This window comes from Spermophilus citellus, assembly GCF_964194105.1.
Source record: "Spermophilus citellus genome assembly, chromosome: 3".
In the NCBI taxonomy this organism is placed as follows: domain Eukaryota; kingdom Metazoa; phylum Chordata; class Mammalia; order Rodentia; family Sciuridae; genus Spermophilus; species Spermophilus citellus.
Window position 1 is genome coordinate 129,513,760 of NC_138184.1, and position 15,224 is coordinate 129,528,983.

The window sequence follows — 15,224 nt, forward strand, 5'->3', positions numbered from 1 at the left end:
CCTTGAAAATTCGAAAGGAAGTCAAGGAAGGTGCCCCTCATACTAGCACACAGCTCATTGTTTCAAACAGGGGTTCTGTGTTTAAGTGGATACTACTCTCATGTTTTTTTTTTTTTTATGTGTTTAGTGTCAGAAATAAAAAAAATAAAACCCAATGGTACAGTTGTTATGTCATCAGCTGCTGTATTTTTCATTTAATTCCTTTTAAAAAAACCCAACAAACTTACCTCATTGTAATTGTAATTAATTCAACCAAACAGGTTAATTACTCCTCCAAGCTAGTGGAATTACAATATTGTCACTTGCCTGAGGTTAATGGAGCTGACCCCACCTGCTTGTGAACCCCAAGCAAATGCAATGATGTGACTGACACATGTCAGCTGGTTGAATAGATGGATCGCACAAAAGAAGCAAGCAGTTCTGTTCTGTAACAGGACCCAGCACAACATAATCACCCTGCCTCAAGTACAAAGCGAGTGTTCAGACCTGGTCAAACATCAGAGGAGGAAATCTATTTCCCTGTTGACAATATATGAGGTCTTTTAAAATTCTATTTTCTTTGTAAATAATGACTAAGCTGTAGAAAAAAAAGATGGGCTGCCCACCCCAAATATTATTTAAAACAAAGTGATTTCCACCTAATGATGTGAGAATCTTCCTAAAAACACATGGTTGCAAGAAATATAAGTTCAAAGGATTGTTTTGGATATTTTATTATATGACTTTTAAAAGTTAGCCTCACTGTTTATCTGCCCAGAAGAACTCTTGCTTGATGAGAGGCAAAGCCCTTTACAGTATCACCTCATTTAATTCTTCCGATAAACTTTGAGGTGAATTCTACAAGTATATTTGTTTGACATACAAGGAAACTGAGGCACACAGAGAGAGAGAGTGAGAGCAGTTAGGTCACTTTGTGAGGAAATGATAGGATTGAATATAAATCAAACCTCCAGGGCTTGAGCTCATGACCACAATGTTATCTTGCTTCTTTCATTCATCTGATGATAGCTTTTCAAAATTATTTTAAGTTGAGCCTTAAGAAAAGTTTTTTTTTTTTTTTAAATAGAGGAACAAGAGCTAAAAGTTAGATAAATAATACTAGTTTGTATAGGTGTAACTTCAGACTCACATCGAACTGATCAGCGTTCTAAAATGGTGTCCCTCCCAGATTGCCACCAACTCACTGATGTGGGCATGTGTTCTCTTAAGTCTACTGTGCTAATCAAATGTACTTTCTATAGTTTTCAAGCAGTCTTAGAAGTCATGGGGGCAATAGTGTGTTTTTTTTTTTTAATTGAAGCCCTTTCTTTGAGCTCTGTGAAGCTCAGTGGAGAGACCCCCAAAGGAAATTTCCATCCCATTGTCTCTCCTCATGGGGACCTTTCCATATGGTGTGTGTCCTATGGCTTTTCTTGCCTCCCTGTGTTTCTCCCCCCCCTAACAATTTTCTTGTTCTCCTTATCAATATGTGGCACTTTTCCTCACTATCTCCTTCTCTAAAATGTAGAATTGGGCACTGACGAATACTTAAGATTATTTTTTTATGCTCATTTTAGTTCCTTTTCAAAAAATTTGTAGGCACCAGGCATTTTTTAGATGCTGAGGATTTAAACATAGAGAAGACATTTCTGGCCCTTGATGAGCTTACAATCTAGAGTGAATACCACCACCTTATTTGTAGGCTAATTTAAACAGCAGAACAGCAAAATAACAAAATCTATATTGGGCTCTTTTAAAATAACTAAATTATTTCATATTATTATGTGACTTCTCAATTCCTCCCCACCCCCATGTCACTGTCACTTGACTGGAAGATGGTTCACAGTCCTGGGTAAGGAAATGAAAATTAATATTTAATGCCACAGGCATGAGTAAGAAGGAACGTCTTTGGTTAAAACATAGAATACATTTTTTAAACTAAAAGTGGCAACTCCTGGATTAAAATCTTATTTGAGACAAAGTGATTTACACATTCACATTATTTTTCCCTTCAATTAACCAAAGTAGCCAACAATGACAGCAACAAAACTAACAAAACCAACAAAACCAACAATTATGACAAGAATTGAGCAGACAGAAATAATGACAAACATATATAGGTTATCCATATACACGGGACTGGTTAAATTCTAAAACAGAGATAAAATCTGTATTCTTCAACTAAAATTAACATTATTGCTAATCTTCAGTGTGTTTTAGGAAGCCATCATTTACTTTAGACATTATTCACTGTCACCTGTTATTAGTCTTGGCACTTTGTGTTGATGTCAAGACTAGAAAGATAACTTACACCAATCCGTTCTGGTGATTAGTTAAAACAGAAGCACACAAACAAGTGCACGCTCACATTCACCTAGTTGTATTTCTTGGTGTGTATCTGAGACATGGTGGACCGTCAGCTATTGGTAGGCACTTATGCTCATACACCTATGCACATACACACATATAAATACAAGACAGACATACATTGCCCCAGCAACCCTATTTGGGACTGGTGCCTCCTCTCTTGTTTTTAAAAACCGTATTGATGAGACCTGTGCCCCTGGTGGTCCTATTCTTACTCTGATCAGGTTTGAGGTCTAACCTTCTCTCCGATTGCTTGGACCTGCCATGGGGGACTCCAGACCTTCAGCGGTTCTTGTCACGTTCCCACCAGGGGCAGCCAGCTCGTCCTGCCATGGCCCAGCACCATTGGTCGACTCCGGGTCCAGCTCCGGGCTCTGTACAGAGTCAGGCACCGACTCGAACGCGCTGTTCTCCTCTTCCTCGTCGTCTTGCGACGAGAAGACGGTGCTCTCGGAGATCTTGGCGCTGTCCACGGAGGAGAAGCGCGTGTGGCTGGCGAACCGGTTGTTGCCGTTGTAGCAGGAGGGGCTGTAGCAGGAGGCGCTGTAGCAGGAGCTGCTGTAGCAGGACGTGCTGTAGCACGAGGAGCTGTAGCAGGAGGGGCTGCAGCACGACGCGTCACAGCCCTCGCAGCTGTGGTCCCCGCCTTGCCGGGGGCTGGAGTCGCTCTCACTCCCAGTGCTGGGATGCGTGTCACCTTCAGGACCCGCGCCATTTGTCAAACTACGGAAGTGGCCCCCAAGGTGGCCAGGGGGTGCCATACCCGGAGTGGCACCCTCGAACTCTTCTCCATCCTCTTCCAGGGCCGGCGGATCCGCCGCTACCGTGTCCACCTCGCTGAACCCATCCTTCTCGGAGGAATCCTTGAGGGTTGACTCCTCTTCCGCCCCGTCCTCTTCCTCTGCTGCGCTCCCGCTCTGGGCCGATGGCATGCTGTGGAGCAGGTTATGGATGCGAATGTAGTGTGTCCGCGGGGTCTCGGGGTCCCCGCAGGCCGACGCGATCACCGTCTCCAGCTCTGACACAGGCAAAGAGCATGGTCTGCTTTTTCTCTTCACTGAGGCTCGCAGCTGCAGTCTGCCCTCTCCCTGCTCCAGGGTAGGCACATCCCCCTCCTCATCCTCTTCACCCTGGCCTTTCTCTTCCTCCTCCCCCCTGGCCCGGCTCTCTGGTGCTGCCTCCTCTTCCACCGGTTCATTCTTGTTGGCTGAAGCCTCACCATCTTCCAGAAGTAGCGATGGTGGTACCTGTTCATCCAGGTCGAGCCTCTCGGCTAGTTCTTCTGCACTCAGGGCAGACTCGGGGTCCTGTTGTCCTGGGGCCAGAAGCTCCCCAACCCCTTCAGGTCCCTCAGAGATCCTGCCATCATCTCCTGCCTCAGTGGCACCTGCCCCTTCCTCAACTGGCCTGGCATGCTCCAGGCTCTGGGGTCCTGAACTGTCCACTGCAGTGCCCTCGTTGGTTGGCTCTGGCCTCAAGCTCTCACAGGGCTCTGGAGCATCATTTGGAGGCTCCGCACAGTTGCTTTCAACCAGGTTGTTCATGAGGCTGTCCTGAATTTCTGTTGACTCAGGCTCAGTACTCAGGGAAATCTCCTCATCATCTGCGGCAAGAAGAAAAATGTCATTCTTTCCAGAAAAGAGCATTGTGGTGTTAGTATATTGGTGCAACACATGTAAGTCTTATGCTAAGGGATTTCTACATTAGGATATTGAATGTAGGGGTTGGTGAGGGTTTCTCAATGGCCAGAGCTCTGCTGAAAAATTCTATTAAGAATGAGTTCTAATTATGTTCATGACAATTTGCAATTGTGGATATATTTTAGAATTCTGTTTCAAGGAATTTAATTAACAAATTAATTGATTTTTGATTAATATACCCAACACTACCCCAGTTCTGGGCACATAGTAGGTGCTCAAAAATGTTTGCTACTTGGAATGATTTCTAGAAATGGGGATAGTGGTGGTGTTTGTAGTTCCTTCTTGATCCCTGGCAAAGTTAATTGCACTAGTTTGTTAATGTTTCCTATGGATGGGTCCTGTGGGGTGCCAGAATGGATAAGCTAAGTTCTTAGGCAACTAGAGAGAATAGGGCTGGATGACAGATGGGAGCAATCACATCATTTGACTTTTACTGCAGTAGAAAAATAAACAAGATCTCCATATCAAGCAGCCATTCCAAGAGTAGCAACTATTATGATTTGGTCTACCTACTGTTTTTGTATGTTTAACTACCTTTCCCAGCTGCTCCATTGGGTCCCTAAAAGATGTGAATATTTCTACTTCAAATGAACTAGTGCAGATCACTAGTTGAAAGACAACAATCTTTCTGTTGAGGTAAAGCTATCTTTATGGCTTCAGTAAAGGAAGAGTCATTTTTATTCTCAGAGTCGAAAGGGCTGAATTTGACAGGATTAAACAGTCAAGGTGTTTTTTTATAATCTGAGTTGTATATTGGGCATATAGAAAAGTGCAATTCAAACAAATTAAAAAAGAAAAGTGCAATCTGATTTAGTGAGTGAATAGTGACAAACTCCAGATTCAGGCTTCATTAGTTTCAATAGCAACTCATTATTGTGGTCTAAGTAATTTCTTAGTGTAGTTTACACATTGTATGGGAGATATGAGGAAAGAGCAAAAGTGAAATTCTGAAGCATCTAACTATTCTTATTTAGAAATATGTTTTGGAATTAAAAAATCGAACACTTGATGTTTCTAAATTCTTCTGTTTATATTTTTTATTTTCCCTGTGATATTATGAAAGTCAGTTATATAATCATAGTTCTTCAACAATAAAGCATACTTCAGCTACTGGCCAGTCAATACATAGTTACTAGGTAGAAAGATATGTTTTACCTTTATTCCTCCACTCACTCGTATCAATTTCTAAACATCTCTTAAGCACGACCTACATGGGTGCTGACAGTAAAATAACAAAGAATGGCTCCATATTCATGTTGGCCACATTGTTAACCCCCATTCCACTGTGTAACCCTCTACCTTTGGGTCAACAGAATGAAGAGGAGCCTCTCAACCAAAGGGACAGCAACCTGGCTTCCAGAAGAGATCACTGGGTTCTGGGCCTCAAATGGAGAGGATAGAGAACCACAAAACCTAGGACATGTCTGGAAAGAACCATGGTTATTGTGTTTTAGAGAAAGGAACCACACTAGGACACTAGCCTAGGACAAGACATGAAGTTCATGCTGAAAATACCTGGGTGGATGGAGGAAGTGATCTCAAATCGGAATTGCAGCTGTCCACTCACATGATCTGTTGGAAGCCTGCGGCCAAGTGTGTAGCTGACCACTCTATCCCTAGAAGGAAATAAGCACCATCACAGAGCTGGTCAATACTCTCTTCTTAAAGACCATATGGTGTGCTTTCTGTGCCAGCAAGTGAGATGGCAAGCCCACAGAAGCCCTCACTAGAGGAGGTGATGATCTATTCGTCCAGATACATAGAGATGATCCTAAAGTAAAATTGGGAACCCACATATGCTCAACTGCAAGGAAATTCTGCTCAAATATTCTGAAGTAGAAGTTAGCAAATTATAGTCTATGATTTGGTCTACCTACTGCTTTTGTATGGCTGTGACTTTTAATATTTTTAAATGGTTGGGGAAAAAAAAACTAAAGAAAATTACTATTTTGTGGCATGTGAAAATTATATGAAATACAAATTTAAGTGTCCATAAAAAAGGCTTTTTTCCTCCTTTTGATACCAGGAATTCAACCCAGGGATATTTAACTACTGGACTACATCCTCAGCCCTCTTATGTTTTATTTTGAGACAAGGTCTGGCTACTTTGCTTAGGTCCTTGCTAAGTTACTGAGGCTGGGTTTGAATTTGCAATCCTCCTGCCTCAGCCTCCTGAGTCACTGGGATGAGTCACAGTGGCAGGCATGTGCCACTTCTGTTCCAGTAAAACCATAAATAAAGTTTTATTGGAACAGAATCATGCTTATTAGCTTACATATTGTCTGTGGCTATTTTCATGTTAAAGAGGAAGAGTTAAGCAATTTAGACAGAGACTAGGTGGTCTGCAAAACTTAAAAATATTTACTACTTGGCCCTTTGCAGGAAAAGTTTTCCAACTTGTTTTCTAGAGTAGAGGAGAGAGAAAGGAGAAGAAGAGGGAGAAGGAGAGGGAGAGGGAGAGGGAGAGGGAGAGGGAGAGGGAGGGAGAGGGAGAGGGAGAGGGAGAGGGAGAGAGAGAGAGAGAGAGAGAGAGAGAGAGAGAGAGAGAGAGAGAAAGACAAAAAGACATGGGTGTCCTTTGCTTGCTTTTCCTGTTCAGCATTTTACAAAATACCCTTAATAATGGATAGTACCAGAACATGCATGTCTTGAAGTTATATGTAATATATAAGAAAGGATGTCATCATGGTTATGGAACAGTCTATGGTAAGTCACATGCTACTGGATGGAGCAGAATAAGACTTGAGAGCTGGATTCCCTGTCTTGTGACTTCCAGTTACACCAATTATAGGGCCCTTACATAGAAAGACTTAAGGCTCCAACCTGGACTCAGGTCCCATCCTATCTACCCACTCAAAAGCAATTTCTTAATTACTAAAATGGAGGCTATTCAGGGGAACCAACCTGAAGCTTTGCTGTTATATTTCCATTAACAATTTTGCTTTAGCAGAGTAAATTGCCTCCATCTTGGTGGAAATAGGAATAATGACTAGCTTTTAGTATTCCAGGAATTAACAAATGCAGTGTGCCCAATGATAATAAAGGCATGTTCCAAAACCAATTGTTATTCAATATTCATTCTGTTTATTCATTTGTGATATTCATATAAAAGGATAAATCATGGACTGGTAGTGTTTCAGTGTTTCCTTCTAAAAAACACTGGCATTATGAAACAAACAAAATATATTCCAATTATCCACTAACTTAATATTATCTTTAATTAGCTATGGTTTAATGTCTAGTGTCAGAAATCCATTTAAATAAAGCATTATATGTAGGAAAAATAGGATAAGCCACAAAATTTTGTCTATTTAGAGAGAGCCTTGGTCAGTATTATGAAGTAGACTTTGACCATAAGAAAGAAATTTTCAACCCAAAACTCAAGTTGAAATCAGAGGAGACCTAAAGATAATCATAGAAATTAATTTTTTAATGCTTTGCATTCATTTTCTAAGCTTTTTTCCCTTTTATTTTCTAACAATCAATCAACAAATATTTTTTGAGTCCCTGCCATGTACAAAGTGCTGCAGTTGACACAAAGAAGGTACTAGATAGTCTCTGTTTTAAAATAGCTTATATCCAGTGTGTGTGAGGGGCATGACTAAAAATGGCTCAAGGTGACACTTCTAAAATGAAGATAAGATGGTCAAGATTAGAGGTCAAGAGCCAGCTGAAGGCTAGCATGTTGCAGGTAAAGGAAAGGAGGGAGGGTGGGAAATGTGTGTGTGTGTGTGTGTGTGTGTGTGTGTGTGTGTGTGTGTGGCATGCTCATGCCTAAAATGGAAAGGTTCAAATACAGCAGTGCAGGTAGAGAAAGCATTTTCTAAAGCAATGGATTCAGGAGACTTTTTGGGCAGAGTATTTTCTGAGGGCAGAGGGGAGCTGTGGTGGGAGGTGGATTTGCTTCTGCTATGTGTGTGCTCTGGGTTCTGCCATGGTCCAGGCCAAATGACTACTGCTTTCATGGCCATCACTCCAATGCCCTGTTCCTGCCTACATTGGGACATCTCCAGCATGGGCAGCACGGTGAGGTAGCCTCAAGGGGCAGTGGGAAGTGGCAGGTCTTGGAGGAAAAGCTGCGTTCCCTGGCCACCAGGGGCGTGGTGTGTTATCCCATTAGAGTTGGGGAGAAGAGAGCACCTCCATGGCTTGCTTCCTTTTAGAGAGGGGTTAAGCTCAGTTACACGCATCTGTGCTTCTCCTTTTCCCTATTTGATAAGGACACTAGGAAAATGGAACTAACTTTGCTCAGTTCAGGGGAGACCCTTTTCTTGTTTTCACCACTTGGTACCTTTCCATAGTAGAAGGCTGGGAGAGGGGCATGACAAGAAGAAATGAGCCACACTCTGACTTATGAAAAGTACTCAACATGGAAGAGCAGGGAGATTCCCTCTGCACCTGTAGTGGTAGGTTCAGTTCAACAGGTGCTAACTGAATATCTAATACATGGTAGGCAGCAATGTGCTCAGTGCTCTGGTTGAAAGACCCCTACTCAGCTCCTCTGTTTGTCCTTCATCCTGCCCCTGGCACAGTGCTAACAGGGTGAGAGCAGACAGTAGACCAGAGAAGGAAAGAAATGAAAAGTGTGACCAATGATAAACTGAATCAGTCCCAGGAACCCTGCAAGGAGCCTTTTGTCGGGGGCTGGGCATACTTGGTCTTTGGAGAGAGGCACGTGTGTGTTTGACCCTGGCTGCATCTCTGTCACTCACTAGCCATATGCTTAGGTAATTAGTTATCTGTTCTAAGCCTCATTTCTTCACATTGGAGGAACAGTGATAATGCCCAAGTCACAGAAGTGTTCTGAGGATTAAATGGAATAATGAAGAGCACAAGGAATACCATTCCCTTTTGAGTTCCTACTATGTGCCAGTGACTGTGTTAGGTTCTTTACGTAGACTTTTTGTTTGCATGATCCTCGCAACCATGAAGTGCAAACACTGTTGGGCGGGCTCTGTAAAGTCAAATCCCTTTGGTTTGTGAGGCAGTGGCATGTCTCTGTGCACACAGCTGCACATGTGCTAGAAGGTTTCAATTAAATATCCTTCTGGTAATTATTAGTGGTGCCAAAGTCTTTCTGAAAATCAAAAGAACTTTAAATTAAGACAGGTGACTATTCTGCATAATTTTTCTCATCCTTTGATACTATTGTGAGGGTTATATTGTATGAAAGCATATGTTTATAGCCAGAGTTATACTTAGTTGCTGTTACCCAAGGAAATACATATTACACATACAAAGTTTATTTGGCCATAGTTCACTTTAGTAAGAACCATGAGTGGACACAAGAGTAAAAGGTCCAAAACTCAGAGACATTCTCATATACAATTTGATTTTGCTGGTATTCCATGAGAATGCATGCTTTCAAAATTTCATCTGTTCTATCTAGCATTTTCTGTAAACACTAGCATCTCTTGAGAAACTCTATCCAAGTAATTTTGCATTTCACCTTGCTATGGAAATGTCACATATGATTAAATCCTACATACAAGAGAGTAAATAAGTGAAATGATATTCTTTATAGTAAAACAAACTTCCATTTCTACCTTTATAGAAAAGTGCTCCATTGATGGTTTATTTTAGTTATTACCTTAGACTTTTGTATTGTCTTGCACATATAACCAGTCATACACAAATAAAGGAAAGGGAAGGATTTGTTTAATTGAATGTTGTAGCTAAGGCATTAAAATTAAGGGGAGAGGCCAAGGAAACATAACTCTGTTATAATTTAACTCTCCATAAGACTCTATTATTGCAGCTTACAGGCCTTGTAGGGCATGGCCTACTGGCTGAAGCCTAGTGATATGAGATCCCAGTCACAGGTTTACCCTATGGCGTGTCTCTCCAGGAGTCTCTGGACAGGCATCGACAGCTTTCCCAAAAAGCGCTTGATGATGGGGCGGCTCTTGGCAAACTTGTCTTTCACCTCAATTTCCAGCACATCAGTGGGCAAGGACACAAAACTGAATTGCTGCAATGAAAGAATATGTCACATCAATTAACTGAGAGGTTCAAGGGCTGGCCAGTTCCCAGTCCATCTGCCTTGAGGATGTCATTGTAAAAAGCCCCAGCTGCAATATTTATATCAAGGTCTTAGAAACGCTGTAAGCTCTGCTTATTCAGTAAATGAGGGGTGACAATGAGATGCTCCCTCAAGGCTTCAAAATGGGGTTATTCTTTAAGACCAAATAAATACAATCAGCACAAATGAACGAGAAAGAATGCTACCCAGGTCTCACCCTACTTGACCAAAGCCATTATCATATATGAAGAAAGAACAAGCACAAACTCACCTATAATTAAGGACATGGGCTTTAAATCAACAAAGTCATGTTGTATTTCATGAGTATAATGTCAGAGATTTTTTTGACAAGTTTCATGAAACCTCATATTCTTGAGAGTGGGAAAAGACAAGAACTTTCATTCTGTGTTGGCAGGGATGTAAATTGATTTGATCTTTGGGAAGGGAATTACAGATATTTATTGGTATTCTTAAACTACAAATCCCTTCGACCCATAATTTAAATTCTGGAATTTTCCTTCTGAATGAACTCACACAAGTATGCAAAAAAGATATATTTTATAAGGCTGTTCATTGGAGCATTACTAACAATAGCAAAAGACTGGAAAAGCAAAACCAAAATGAAATAACAATAAAAAAGTTCCAAAACTGTATATCATTAGGAAGCTAGGTAAATAAAGGATCGTAAATATTTGAAACAGAGAACTCCATTGTCATTAAAAAGAAACAGGTAGATCCCCATGCACTGACTAAAGGAAAAAAGCAAAGCACAGAGGAATATGAAGAGTGGGATTCCATTTGTACTTAGAACCACAGGGAAAATGCCTGGAGGTTATCCTCTGAACTTCGATCTTGTTAGGAGCACACTGGTAGGAAGGAGAGGAAGCTGGTCTTTTCCATTTTATTTCATTCAATTCTAAATTGTTCATTTGTTAATTAGCATATGGTGTGGCTTAAAATGAAAGCATCAAAGAAAGACTGTGACCATCAGAAGTTGGCTTGATCATCAATAAAGGTGCAGAAAGGAGACTCGGAAGTGAACATTGACATTGCCCAGCCTGGACTATCTTATCTGGGAGGAGAAAGTCATAATTCACCTTAAACCTTACTGTTCACTTAATCAAAGGCTGTGAAACAGTTGAAAAATAGAATTTGTTTCTTTTATTCTGATTAATTCCTGATAGCAAATATTTTAACTTCAGTTGATTTCTCTTTACAGAGATAAAATATGTTGGGCATGCTAATGTTAATATCTCCTCTGTTGCAGTCAGGATGGGCTGGGGCATGGTGTAGTAACAATCGAATTCCAAATCTTTGTGACTTACAATGATAACATTGGATTCCTTGTTCTCATGTTCATTGTAAGATGTTGGAGCAGCCACCCTCTCAAACATTACCAGTCCCTGAGAGGTGAAGAAAACTCAAGAGAGTTTCCTCTTGCAAATCAATATTCACTTCCAAACACAATTCCTCATCAGAACTGGACACATGCCCCATTCAACCTCAGGAAGCAGGAAGAACAATTCTACAGTGTATCTGGGAGGTTTATAAAGAGCAGAAATATTTGGCAAATAGTACTAATGACTTCCATACTCTCCATGTGGTACTTCTACTTTCTTTATCTATATCTTTATATGTATACATAAAATTATAGATATTTATGGGGCACCAAATGATGTTTCACTAAATGTATACGTTTCATAATGTTCAAATAAGGGGCTAAGATTATGCTTAGTGAAGCTAGCCAATCCCTAAAAAACAAATACCAAATGTCTTCTTTGATATAATGAGAACAACTATGAACAGAGTAGGGAGGAAGAGCAGGAAGAAAAGATTAACTTTAAACAGAGACATGAGATGGGAGGGAAAGAGAGAAAAGGGAAATTGCATGGAAATGAAGGGAGACCCTCATTGCTATACAAAATTACATATAAGAGGTTGTGAGGGGAATGGGAAAATTAACAAGGAGAGAAATGAATTACAGTAGATGGGGTAGAGAGAGAAGATGTGAGGGAAGGGGAGGGGGGATAGTAGGGGATAGGAAAGGTAGCAGAATACAACAGTCACTAATATGGCAGTATGTAAAAATGTGGATGTGTAACCGATGTGATTCTGCAATCTGCATTTGGGGTAAAATTGGGAGTTCATAACCCACTTCAATCTAATGTATGAAATATAATATGTCAAGAGATTTGTAATGTTGTGAACAACCAATAAAAAAAACAAATAAGGGGCTAAGTATATAGCCTAAATATTTATATATTTATCATTTGTTGTGAATACACACAGTACCTTTTCTTCTAGCTTTTCTGAAATACACATTATCATTATCTGTAGTTACTCTACTGCACAACAGAACACCAGAGCTTATTTCTCCTATTTAACTGTGATTTAGTACCCATTTATCAACCTTTCTCCATCTTTCCCTCCTTTATTCTCCTTAGTCTCTGGTAACCCTCTTTTCTCAAATTACATGATGAAATAAAATTTTTAATAACTAAAAACTTTTAAAACTTTTTAAAGATTTCATAATGGTGAGATCATAACGTATGTGCCTGACTTCTGGTACTTCTAATTACATTTATAAATTAGTTTCAATTAATTACAACATAATTTGTAAGAATTAATCATGCCTGGTACTGAAAAAACTGAATTTTGGGATGCCAAGCATGAGGTTCAAGTTCAGAAACAGGTACTACTCTAAGAAGGTCTGCGTAAGTGAGATTTCAGTTGCCCCAACTGTCTGAGGTCCTCAAAAATTCTATAGTCCAGTTACTCCATTGTGGAGTGTATTATAGTAGATCATCTGAACTAAATGCTCAACAAAAAGGTTAGAAACAAGCTGGATGTGGTGGCACACACCTGTAATCCCAGTCGCTCAGGAGGCAGAGGCAGGAGGATCACAAGTTCAAAGCCAGCCTCAGAAAAAACGAGGTGCTAAGCAACTCAGTGAGACCCTGTCTTTAAATAAAATACAAAATAGGGCTGAGGATGTAACTCAGTGGCCGAGTGCCCCTGAATTCAACCCCTGGTACCCCCCCCCCCAAATTAGAAACACTATAGCGTATGCATCTGATAGAACTGTTTATCATTTTCTAGTTAGCATAATTTAAATTATAATTTTTATATAATTATGTACAATTACAATATAATTAACACATATTAAATGCTAATAAGATAGGAAATGCTTGTTATATAATGTTATGTGACAAAAGCAGGACAAATAATTACATATCATTCATGATCATAATACCATAATGTTTATAATATGATAGAAAAATGCCTGGAAATAGTTACAATAAATTTTAATAGCAGTTGTTTTACCAAACAAGAACATTTTTTATCCATTTCCTTTTTATATTTTCTGTGCTTTCTGTAGTATCTATTAATGAAAAACTTAATAGCCTTTATTGAAATGAGATACACCTATGGTATCCTGCATGGGACACTGAAGTGAACTTATCATAATATATTCTAGAACTCAGTGGCAACTCCTGGGTTATTTCCTCTTTCCACACAACTTCTTTCTTAATCCCCCTTCCCTTGTCCATTCTTCATCCCAAACATCAACCTCTCCCCACCAGGCCCTTATCTCCATGCCATGGTCATTGGAGTTCACATGCCTCAGATCCCTAGGCCAGGCTCTGCTAAGGACTGGAGAGCAGCTATCTATTCAGGACAAGCTAGTTGAGCCTAAGGCAAGGGAATGCATTTTGCCTGGATGCAACAGCTGATCTGGCTTTTACTTCAAGTCTCTGAAAAACCTTAAGAATAAGATAAACTTGGCTTTTATTCCTAGATCTGCACATAAAAATTCCTGACTCTATCAATCACAGCCTCTTCAAACCTTAGCACCCTAGTCTGTAGAATGGGAAAATAAGGCCCATGCCATGTTAAATAAAGTGGGTATTTCCCTTTCCATTCCTTTTTTCTCAGACAGACTCTATCTACCCCATCCTCTGCCATCTCCTCCTTTTGCATCTCCCATTGTTGGACTTCCTTCAAATTTACTAATTTCAATTGTCCCTTAATGACCAGTGTTTGTATACAGGTGTCTGTAGTAATCCATAGGCCTGTTTCAAATGTTCAATGTCCAGACATTGTTTGTAAATTGATAAATATGTGTACTAAGCCCCCAAATTAGACAATCAACACAACTTTAGTAATCCACAGCATGAAGAATGAGACTCTATTTGCATAGAATTGAATGTTGTGTAATAGCATAGTCACTGCATAAATACCTATGTCCTCATTGTACATCATTTATAATTCCAAGAAGGTACTTCAAAATGTCTTAGAATTGTTTTCAATTTAGGGGAAATAACAGATTATTCCACTAAATTTTTTTTTAAAGAGAGAGTGAGAGGGGGGGGGAGAGAGAGAGAGAGAGAGAGAGAGAGAGAGAGAGAGAGAGAGAGAGGAGAGAGAGAGAGAGAATTTTTAATATTTATTTATTTATTTTTTTAGTTCTGGGCGGACACAACATCTTTGTTGGTATGTGGTGTTGAGTATTGAACCCGGGCCGCACGCATGCCAGGCGAGCGCGCTACCGCTTGAGCCACATCCCCAGCCCAAAATTTTAAAATCATATATTGACAAGGGCCTGGTTTACCAGGTTAGATTCCCAAAACAATTCCACATTTTATTAGGAGGCTTCAAGATCTTTTCCTTATGGGTAAATGTAAGCTATTGACATTATCATTACCACCTTTCTCTTACCCAAAAACATGAAAAGGTTGGAGAATAAGTATATTTTTACTCATCACCAATATAACTGCTGACTTATTTTTTAATATTGAAAGAGCATTTTAAAAAAGAGACTCTGAAAAAGCATAGAAACTAAGAATAGGAAATTTTAAGAGAACCTAAATTTTAAAATGAAATTTTCACACAGATGTTTTCTCTTTACACAAAACTTACCAAACAAGTTACATGTGAATGTTCTGCTTAAATTTTAAAAAGTCAGCTACTTTTCATTCAAAAGAAGTGGAAAATTATCTAAGATCTGAGATATAGGGGTAAATGATGAGCTATACATATCTAATTCAAATTACTTTAAAACCCAAATATAAAGCAATTTTTTTCTTCTAAAAATAGATATTCATTATTCCCTTTCCCAAGATTAATTATGTTAAAGAGAAGAAATACATATGAAC

General features: G+C 39.8%; 1 protein-coding gene across 1 annotated transcript in view; it reads right to left on the reverse strand.

The window, feature by feature from the left end:
• Positions 1-15,224, reverse strand: part of HECW1 (HECT, C2 and WW domain containing E3 ubiquitin protein ligase 1) — a 344,889-nt gene that overhangs the window by 117,243 nt on the left and 212,422 nt on the right. Inside the window, exons 8-10 of the mRNA XM_081288274.1 lie at positions 9,875-10,017; positions 5,562-5,662; positions 2,585-3,949 (exon numbers count right to left, since the gene is read on the reverse strand). Coding sequence (XP_081144400.1) covers positions 2,585-3,949; positions 5,562-5,662; positions 9,875-10,017 — 1,609 coding nt within the window. The remainder of the gene's footprint in view (positions 1-2,584; positions 3,950-5,561; positions 5,663-9,874; positions 10,018-15,224) is intronic.